Raw genomic sequence first — 10,724 nt, forward strand, 5'->3', positions numbered from 1 at the left:
CCAAAGTCCTTTGAAAAACCTGCACAGAGGCTTCTGGCACAGAGGCAGCTCCTGGGACTGGCAGCGCTGCAGAGAGACAGCTCTGCCCAGGAGCAGCTCCTGTGCACAGCCCAGCAGGGCTGGGGCACTGCCTGCAGCCACCCCGGGCACAGCACAGGGGCACAGAGGGGTTAAATTCAGCCTGGGCTGGGAGCACAGAGCAGAGCTCACTCAGGGCTCACTAGAGCAATCAGCCCAGGTTTGAAGCAGTCATTCCCTGGCTGTGGGAAGAGAAGCTGCCGTTCCTGTAGGGATCTCCTGGAACTGGCACATCCCACAGGTTTGAGGACCTTTCAGGAGGACTCTCAGAGCTGCTCCAGGGCAGGGCTGTGTGTGGCCCTAGGGCAGGGCTGGCTTTCCCTGCTGCCCCAGCCCAGGCACAGCCCAAGGCGGCTCCTGTTGCCAGGCTCTGCTGCAGGGCTGAGCAGCCGGGGCTGCAGCCAGGGGTGCCCAGGGCTGTCCTGCAGAGCAGGGTCCTGCAGCCCAGGGCGCTGTGCTGGGGCAGGGACTCTGCTGCCTGCCAGGGAACGCTCTCAGCCAGCCCTGGCAGCTGCTCCCAGTGATGGGGAGAAGCTGTGGGGGGAAGGAGCCAGCTGAGAGGGGCAGGGTGGGGCAGGGCTGCTCCCAGCTCCAGACCAGCCTGGTCACAGCTCCAGAGGACACTTCCCAAAGAAGGTAAGCCTGGGATTGCTGGAAAGACCAGGACCTTTCCTGAGAGAGTTTTCAATTACCTGCTTGGAGAAGGATGGGAATGTTGGGGTAATTACAAAAAGATTTTTCCATTTTATAATTTTTTATATATTCATAGCTCTGTAAATTACTATTATATAGTTATGATACTATCATCCTTACTTAATTCTATTAAACTCCTAATTAACTATATTAAACTACAATTATATACTTATATAACTTTAATCCTTCTTTAACTCTAGTTTGTTTCCTTATCTTTCTCTTAGATTTTAGAACACTAAGCTGACTGTCTTAATACATTCCTGGAATACTATATAGTCTTATTATCAGGAAGAGGACCTACAAGAACATTTTGTTTTTTCACCAGAATGTGAGCAGTCATAAGCAAAAAGTGAAGGCAAAGAAACCCTTGTACCTACTCCAATGGGTTGAGCCAGGGGTATGTAACTGGGGCGCCTGAATCTCCTATTGGATGCTCCTGTTAAATATCCTAATTAATCAACCTTAATAAATCATTGAAATCAGGCCCCGGGTGTGCCCCATCCCCACTGGGACACCTGGAAACTTCCAATTAATGTCTGGTTTTTACTTTACTGTTCTAACACTGTTGCAAGGGTTTTGTTTTTTTCTGTCTTGATTATAGACAACAGGGGAATGAGAGAAGCAGAACAGGAATTGTAATCCCAGAATCCCAGGACATTGGACATTCTGAGTTGAAAGGGACACACAGGATCATCAAAGGAATGTTTGAACATTTACACAGACTCCAGAACTGTAACTTTGGGTGGTCCGTCTCTCTGCTGGGAGCCTCCCAAAAGGCCACCAGCCTCTCCTCAGCCCTGGACAGCAGCAGCATCACCTCTGCAGGGCCCAGCAGGGCTCTCCTGAGCTGCCCTTGCCCAGCTGCATACAGAGCCCGCCCCAGTCAGGGCCCTGCACACAGGCAGGTTTCTGTAGGGCCCTGGCCAGGGCACACAGGCTGGGATGGGCTCTGTGAGCACAGGCAGGGACAAGGCTCCTCTCAGGAGGGAATGTGCAGGCCCAGGGAGATGCTCAGGGAAGGAGAGGGGGCTGAAGAGAGCAGTGCTGGGGGCAGGATGAGGGCACTGTTGGTGTGTGGGAGGTGCCGGGCACAGCTGGGCACGGGAACACTGTCCTGAGTGCCCGGCTGTCTCTGCCCTGCCCTCTCAGGCACAGCACCACAACATCTTCTCTTGGTTCTGCCCTGCCCTGATATTGTCACTGTTTTCTGCTGCTCTCAGGGAGGCTCTGGCATTTGCAGCAGCTGAGTCAGGTACTGCCCTTGGCATTCCTGCCAGGCAGGGGTGTGATCATGGGAATGGGGTGTCCAAGCTTCCCTGGCACCTGTGGGGCTGTGGGCAAAGCAGTCCATGGGAAAGGGGAATGAGCTGAGCCCCCTCCCTGAGATCCCATCATGGGCACAGCCAGGGATCTCCTTGCTGTGCCCTTCCAAGCTCTGAGCTGCCCTCCTGGGTGCAAATCTGTGCCAGAGCCTCTGGGAGTTCCCTGAATGTCCCACAGGGAAGGGCAGAGCTGCCAGAGCTGAGGAAATGCTGTTGGGTTTGCCAAGGGAGCCATGAGTGTCCTTGGCACAAGGAGGTGCAGAGACCTTTCCCAGAGACCTTTAGAGAGGGTGAGACATTCAGGGATCCCTCTGCTCTGGGAAGGGTCTGGTTTATCCCAGGCTGACCCAGGAGTGTGATTGTGCTCTGGTTGCAGTCAAAGGTGCAAAGCCAGGGCAGCTGGGAACAAGCCCATCCAGCCCCTCACCTTCCCTCAGCCGCAGGGAATCCTTTGCCTCTCTCATCTCGCAGTGGCAAACTCTGAGTGCAGCAGGAATGCTGGGGATTTCTGACCTCAGAGAGCCAGGAATGATCTGTGGGTAGGAAAAATATCCTTAAAACAGCTCCTGTAATTCATGTCCTAAAAACCTAGGAGTGCAAATGCTACCAAACCTATCTCCATTCTGAGTGATTCCACTGAAAAATCCTGACTATCCAGGCTTGTCCCTCTGCCACATGGCCACAAACCCAGGGCAGTAGGGCAGGGATGGCTCCTTGAGGGCCCCCATGCACAGGCCTGGCTGCTCCTGGCACACTCAGGCAGCACAACTGGAGCTCAGGCAGGAACCTGGGTGAAGGATTTCCCAGAGCAGGAACAAGAGTGGGTGAGTCCCAGTGGGAAAGGCTACAGGGAATGGCCCAGGTTTGGCTCCAAGCAGCTTCTCCTGACTTGTCACTTTCCTTTCTCCATGAACAGGTCCCCATGTTCAGCCCCAGCAAATGTCTAACAGCAGCTCCATCAGGCACTTCCTCCTGCTGGCATTGGCAGACACGCGGCAGCTGCAGCTCCTTCACTTCTGCCTCTTGCTGGGCATCTCCCTGGCTGCCCTCCTGGGCAACGGCCTCATCATCAGCGCCGTAGCCTGCGGCCACCACCTGCACACGCCCATGTTCTTCTTCCTGCTCAACCTGGTCCTCAGCGACCTGGGCATGATCTGCACCACTGTCCCCAAAGCCATGCACAATTCCCTCTGGGACACCAGGAACATCTCCTACACTGGATGTGCTGCTCAGCTCTTTCTTTTTTATTTCTTCATCTCAGCAGAGTTTTTCCTCCTGACCGTCATATGCTATGACTGCTACGTGTCCATCTGCAAACCCCTGCACTACGGGACCCTCCTGGGCAGCAGAGCTTGTGCCCACATGGCAGCAGCTGCCTGGGCCAGTGCATTTCTCAATGCTCTGCTGCACACGTCCAATACATTTTCCCTGCCCCTGTGCCATGGCAATGCCCTGGGACAGTTCTTCTGTGAAATCCCACAGATCCTCAAGCTCTCCTGCTCAAAATCTTATCTCAGGGAACTGGGGCTCATTGCAATTAGCGCCTGTTTGGTATTTGGTTGTTTTGTGTTCATTGTTTTCTCCTATGTGCAGATCTTCAGGGCTGTGCTGAGGATCCCCTCTGAGCAGGGACGGCACAAAGCCTTTTCCACCTGCCTCCCTCACCTGGCCGTGGTCTCCCTCTTTGTCAGCACTGGCATTTTTGCCTCCCTGAAGCCCCCCTCCATGTCCTCCCCATCCCTGGATGTGGCAGTGTCAGTTCTGTACTCAGTGGTGCCTCCAGCCCTGAACCCTCTCATCTACAGCCTGAGGAACCAGGAGCTCAAGGCTGCAGTCTGGAGACTGATGACTAGACAATTTAAGAAACATTAAATTGCTGGACAGTTTCTGAAAATAATTTCTAATAAAAGTTGTCTTGATACTTCTTGTTGGTTTCATTTTGGAGCTTTTATTTGGTTGTTTACCTTTTTTAATGTTGTCCCTAAATGAAAGCAATCAATTTTGCCATATCTCATTTTGTTTCTCCACACGTCCACTGTGACCTGTAGACTGTGTCAGCGAGGAGCTGTGCTCTTGATACCTTTAAATGAAATAAAGGATTTCTTTCATATGAAGCTATCAAGAACATAGCTCCTCACTGCCACAGTCCAGCAAAGTTTTCTGTAGAGATGCCCTTTTGTTTCCTTCTCTGGAGCTGCAGCAGCAATGTCTGTGTGCAGAGCTAGGGGCAGATCAGGGCTGGCCCAGCAGCTGTGCCCAGCAGCAGCAGCACTTGGTGTTGCCAGTGCTGCTGCCGTGGCCCTGCCCCGCTGCCCTGGTGGCCCTGGTGTTGCTGCAGGGCCTGAGTGCTCTCGGGGCCGGGCACAGCCCTGGGGGTGGCAGTGCCGGGGCTGCAGCAGGGACAGGCCATGGGCACTGCTGGGGCAGCGCTGACACCTCAGGCCAGGGCCTGGGAGCTCCAGGCTCCTTGCCCAGGCTTTCTCAAGAACATGGCCAGGCCAATGCTCAGCACAGAAAAGCCCCGTGAGCAGCCCCAGGCTGGCCGTGGGCAGGCTGGGGGCAAACAGCATGGCTGGGGCTCTGCAAGGGCCCTGGGGGAGACGGGAAGGAGCAGCAGAGCAGGGGTAGATCCATCTCCAGTGTGCTGGCCTCTGCAGTCAGCCAGAAAGTTTGTTCCCATCAGCTGGGAGTTTCCTATCCCACTGCAGATGCTGTTGCTCAGAGCCAGGGCTTCCTGGCAGCTGCCCCCAACAGCCCTGAGCATTTCCTCTGCTTCACATTTGCTTTCTTTGCACCTCCTGCTTCACATTTCTTCTAATTGCCCACCCCAGGGGGCCCACAACTGGACACAGCACTCGAGATGCTGCCCAACCAGTGCCCTGCACAGGGGAAGAATCACTGCCCTGCTCCTGCTGGCCACACCATTCCTGATGCAGGCCAGGAGCCATTTGCCTTCTTGCCCACCTGGGCACACTGCTGCCTCATGTCCAGCCTGCTGTCCATCAGTCCCTGCACGTCCCTTTCTGCCTGGCTGCTCTCCAGCCGCTCTGTCCCCAGCCTCTAGCACTGCAGGGGTTGTTGTGGCCAAAGTGCACAACCCAGCACTTGGTCTTCATAAACCTCACCTTTTTGGATTTGGGCCCTGGATCCAGTCTGTCCCAGGCACTGTGCAGAGCCCTCCTACCCTCAAGCAGATCAACACTCACACCCAGTTTGGTGACATCTGCAAAGATGTCCTTGGTTCCATGGGGCCCCAAATATGACAATGGTCTCCTTAGTTCCATGGGGCTACACAGTGTGACAGTGTTCTCGTTGGTGCTGCAGTTTCACAGGAGTCCCTTGGTTCCATGGGCCTCCGCAGTGTCAGAAAGGCCGTGGAGTGTCCCAATGGTCTCCTTGATTTTGCAGTGTCAAAATGGTGAAACCCCTTGGTTACACAAGGCCCTGCAGTGTCACAATGGCCTCTGTGGTTCCATGAGGACCCCGAGTGTCACGGCGCACTCCCTGGCTCCATTTGGCCCCAGAGCACCACAGTGGACCCCTGGTTCTGTGGGCCTGCACGGTGTCACCATGGTCCTCTTAGTTCCATGAGGCCCTGCAGTGTCACAATGGCCCCAGAGCGTCCCAATCATCACAGAATGACAGAATCAAATAGGCTCGATAACACCTTTGGGATCATCAAGCCCAACCAATGCCCTAATACTCCCTTGTCACCCAGATCATGGCACTAAGTGCCACTGGAGAGGGACAGTGACTCTGCCACTTCCCCCCTGGCCAGCCCATTCCAATGCCCACTTACCCTTTCTGTGAAGAATTTCTTCCTATTGCCCAGCCTGAACCTCCCCTCGTGCAGCTTAAGGCTGTGTCTTCTTTACCTGCCCTCCGGCAGATCCACACTCACACCCAGCTTGGTGCCATCTGCAATTTGTGAAAGGTGGACTCGATCCCCTCAGCCAGATCATCAGTGAAGATATTAAACAGGACTGGGCCCAACACAGATCCCTGGGGGACAGCACCAGTGCCTGGACACCAGCTGGGTGCAGCACCATCGCCACCACTCTCTGAGCCCAGCCTCCAGCCAGCTCTTAAATCTCCCAGCGAGGAGGGAACCTGCCCAAGCTGTGGGCTGCAGCTTTTCCAGGCAATGCTGTCAGAGAGTGTCAAAATCTTTGCTGAAATCCAGGCACACAACATCCACAGCCTTTCCTGCATCCATAGGTGGGTCACCTGGTCATAAAAGGAGACCAGGTTGGTCAGGCAGGACCTGCCACTCCTAAATCCACGCTGGCTGGCTCTGATCCCTCGGCCATCCCGTGGGTGCCCTGTGATGGCACTCAGGGTGATCTGTACCATAACCTTGCCGGGCACCCAGGTCAGGCTGACAGGCCTGGAGTTTCCCAGCTCCTCCTTCCAGCCCTTCTTGGGGATGGGCTCACACTGGCACCTCCAGTCCTCTGGGACCTCCCTGGTGAGCCAACACTGATGGTAAATGATGGAGAGCAGCTTGGGGAGATAATCCACAGCTCCCTCATCCCCCTGGGATGGATCCCATCTGATCCCACACACCTGTGAGCATCTGAGTGGCTCAGCAGGTCACCAACTGCTTCCTCCTGGATTACAGGGGGCTGTTCTGCTCCATGTGCCCACCTACCAGCTCAGGAAAGCACTTGTCCTGAAGACAGCCTGCCCTAATATTGAACATTGAGACATACATGGTATTAAGCAGCTCAGCCTTTCCTTATCTTTAGTTACTGTATTCTACACTGTGTCAAAAAAAAGAGTAGAGGTTCTCTTTATCCCGTATTTTGCTAAAAATTTATTTGTAGAAACATTTACTACTATTTTGCACAGAAGTGGCCAGGTTAAGTTCTCATTGATCTTTCACCTCTCAGCTTTTATTTCTGCATGACCTATCAAGATCCTTAAACTTTTCCTAAGTTGCCTGACCTTCTGTCCAATGTTGATGCTCTTTCTTTTTTCCCCTGAGTTCCCACAAAATCTCCCTGGGCAGCCAGGCCAGTCATTTACCTCACTAGCTCATCTTTTGCCACACTAGGACAGGCTGCTCCTTTCCCCTTAAGGTTACTTTCTTGAAATGTGTCCATCCTTCCTGGATCCCTTTGTTTTTAAGGCCTGTTTTCCTTAAAATAATCAGTACCTGATTTGGTACTCCCCAAATCTGCATCCTTAATAGGCCAAAGTCTGCCCTTTCTAATTCCAGTGTAGAAGTTTTGTTGATGCCCCTCCTTCTTTCACAGAACAATAAAAACTTGGTTATTTCATGGTCACTGTGCCCCAGGCAGCCCCACATCTGCCACCAGCCCTTCTCTATTTGTTGACAGCAGGAGACAGAGCTTTCTTTGGCAGTGGGAGTGTTACCAAAATGTCACTAAAACAGAAATCTCCTTAACCCCAATGTAGCATTAAGAATCAGCATTCTTTATTCAGCTGTATGCACAGGGGATAGCTCCTCCCAAAGCTGTGCATGCTGAGTACAGGAAAGTTTCTGTTTATTTTCTGTATGTTGCACACATATTCATTGATTGTCTTAGACTAAACACACATATGGATAATCATTTCCTCAAAATAATTAACACATTTCCCCTCCCCTTTACTCATGCATTCTTCTATCCTGGGGGTCTCTCTGGTGGTCCCTGGTGGTCACGGACCCCAATGTTCCAGTGGGCCTGGCTGAGCTGGCAGGACACTGAGGCGGCTGGACTTCCAGTTCCCTTACCACACAATGGGCATTGTGTGGTTTCCAGAGGTCTGGTGTTGTGGAAAACAAACCCCAGGTGTCAGCTCAGCTGGTGGATGCAATTTATCATCTGGTAACATGAGGTCACAGAGTGGGCAATGACATCACAGAGTAGGGTAGGTGAGGTCATGGAAAAGCTATGACATCATAGACTTCCTCTGTGACATCACAGAGCCAGCTGTGAAATCACAGGGCAGGGGTCCGACATCACAGAGCAGATTATGACATCACAGAGTGGGCTCTGACATCAGTGACCAGCGGTGTGATATTAGAGAATTGGCTGTGACCTCACAGAGCAGGCTGTGACATCACAGAGGGGCTGTGTGACATCCCAGCAGCGCTCTGTCAGGTCACTAGGTTGGTCACTCTGCCCCAGCTCCCCCTCACAGTTTCTCCCAACAAGTCCAATGCTGTTCATGCCCAGCAGGGTCCCTGTCCCCCGGGATCCCCCCGGCCCACCTGGAGCCACAGCCTCCACCAAAGGATGTTCCACAGGATCCACCCCAGAGCCTGACATGGGGACAAGGGGCCAGGGCTGTGTGACCAGGACATCAAGGATGTGGGTTCTCCAGTCACTGTGGCCTGGATTGGGTTGCCCAGGGCAGGAAAAATGTCTGGCAGCTGGAGCAGGGTCTGGGAAGGGCCTCCAAGGTGGGGCTGGAGCCCTTGGGCTGTGAGCAGAGGCTGAGGGAACTGGGCTTGTCCAGCCCTGAGCAGGGAAGGCTGAGGGGCTCCTCATCCCAGCCTGGCAGTGCCAGCGAGGAGGGGATGGGGAACACAGAGCCAGGCTCTTCACAGGAGGCCTGGGGGGAGACAAAAGCCAGTGGATGGAAGGGGAAAGAGGAGAGATCAGCCAGGGCATGAGGAGATGAAATGAGTCAGGCTGCTTTCAGCATTTCCTCAACAGCAAGAGCAGCCTGACCTCCCATCTCCATCCACCACTGACAGCTTGGCAAATCAGGAATTGTTTGAGCTGTTTTGCACCCAGTCCAGGATGAGCATCCTGATACAAGAACTTATTTGTTCTTTAGTCTGAAATTAATTTTAGTAAGGAAATCACCTGTGAATGGTGGACTCATCAGATGCTGCTGGGACGTTGCACATATCTCAGGGAGGATTGTGATTGGTTTGAAATGGTGTCCTGTTCAACTGGAGCCTGTTTGCCATGAAGAGAAATTTTCTGTGCCTCTGAGTGTCACCGATTCCACACCCCCCAAAAGAAAGAAACATGATGAGTTGTGGTTCCCACTCCAGTGGTAGCACTTGGACCTCCCTCCATAGCCAGAGCAGAGCTCCCTTATCCCACAAAGTCCCTGGCAATGCAGGGATGAAGGAAACAAGACAGGCTGTAGGGATCAGGGGCAGGGTATGGTCAGGGATTTGGGGTGGTTGTAAGCCCAGGGTAGGACCCGGCCCTTGGCTGTGGTGAACCTCATCCGATTGTCCTGGGCCCATGGCTGCATCCTGTCCAGATCTATCTGCAGAGCTTCCTGCCCTCCAGCACAGCCACACTCCCACCCAGCTTGGGCTCACCTGGGAACTGACTGAGGGTACTCTCGATGGCCTCATCCAGATCAGCAATAAAGAGATTGAACTGACCTAGCCCCAGTTCTGAGCCCTGGGGACACCCCTGGATGTGACTCCTTTCCTCAGCTGCTCTGAGTGCCCGGGGTTGGATGAGGGAAATAGTGGGGAGGAGATAGGGACAAAGTGTGATTCATTGTCAGCCATGAAGGGTCTGGATTTTCATATCTGTTCAAACTGCATGAGGAGGTGCTGGGGGTCAATATCAATTGGACATTGCTGATATCAATCTATGAGCAAAATAAGAAAACAGGAAAAAACAATTCTCTCTGCATTGTTTTAAATACAGTATATTCACATTAAATAGACTTCTGTAATCTGTCTAATTAACCAAAAAACACTTTTATTATTTTCAAGGGCTTTTCTTGTTAAGGTGTGTTTGGAACAAATATTTATTAGCCTTTTACATTGAATTTCTGAACAGAAGACCTCAAGAAAAAAGAGGCCTCTGGAGAAATAAAATTCATCATCAACCTCCAAGTGGCTGAGAATCCATTGCCATCAGAGCAGCAATGAACAGAAATGGGCACAGCTTTTTGGCAGGCCCAACTTCGGCATGGGCCCTGGGCCTGCGGCAGGAGCAGCTCTTGAGGGCCCCAAGGCCAGGGCTCTTGTGCTGCCCTGGGCAGATGGGATGGCAGCAGGGGCTGCAGAGCTCTCAGCACCTACGCCCGAAGGGAGCAGGGAAGCCAGGGAGCCTCCTTTGGCCTTGGCCAAGCACCTTCCCCCATGGCTAGGGCTGAGTGCTGTGGCAGCTGCAGCTGCTGCTGTGCCCTTGCCAGGGGCTGAGGCAATGGGGCAGTGCCCAGAGCAGCCTGGCCTGAGCAGAGCTGTGGGGCCAGAGCCAGCTGGGCTGGGCTGAGGAGAGGCCCTTGGTGCTGCCCAGAGCTCAGGACAGCTGGCAGAGCTTGCAGGGAGCTGGGCTTGGCTCAGAGAGCCTGGCCCAGAAACCATCAGTGTCCATCTCAGCCTGGCTGAGTGTGCAGGGGCAGGACTCAGGCCAGGCCTTGTGGGGCAGGGACAGCACCTGTGCAAGGCATTGCAAACAGGCAAGTGGCCCAGAGAGGAGGCTGCCCTGTGCCCTTGGTGGCATGGACAGAGCAGGGAGGGGGCCCAGGACATTTGCCAGCACCAGCCTTTGTGCCCATGCATTGGCAGCCTTGGCTGCTGAGCCCAGCTTTGGCCTGGGCTGAGTTTGGCTGTGGCCCAGCTCCATCCTCCTGCGGGGCTCAGGTCCTGCTCCCAGCCATGGCCAGCCTTGGCCAGCCTCTCTGCTGGCCCAGAGGTCA

The 10,724-nt window shown here is 53.8% G+C and overlaps 1 protein-coding gene across 1 annotated transcript; it reads left to right on the forward strand.

The window, feature by feature from the left end:
- Positions 1–3,299: 3,299 nt before the first annotated feature.
- LOC134434404 (olfactory receptor 14J1-like) lies at positions 3,300–4,017 on the forward strand (the record flags this gene model as incomplete). The annotated part of the gene is made up of 1 exon (XM_063183065.1): positions 3,300–4,017. A coding segment is annotated over one exon (666 nt), but the record flags the coding sequence as incomplete, so codon positions are not given.
- Between the last annotated feature and the right edge of the window lie 6,707 nt (positions 4,018–10,724).

The sequence above is a fragment of the Melospiza melodia genome, unplaced genomic scaffold, assembly GCF_035770615.1.
Source record: "Melospiza melodia melodia isolate bMelMel2 unplaced genomic scaffold, bMelMel2.pri scaffold_35, whole genome shotgun sequence".
NCBI classification, from domain to species: domain Eukaryota; kingdom Metazoa; phylum Chordata; class Aves; order Passeriformes; family Passerellidae; genus Melospiza; species Melospiza melodia.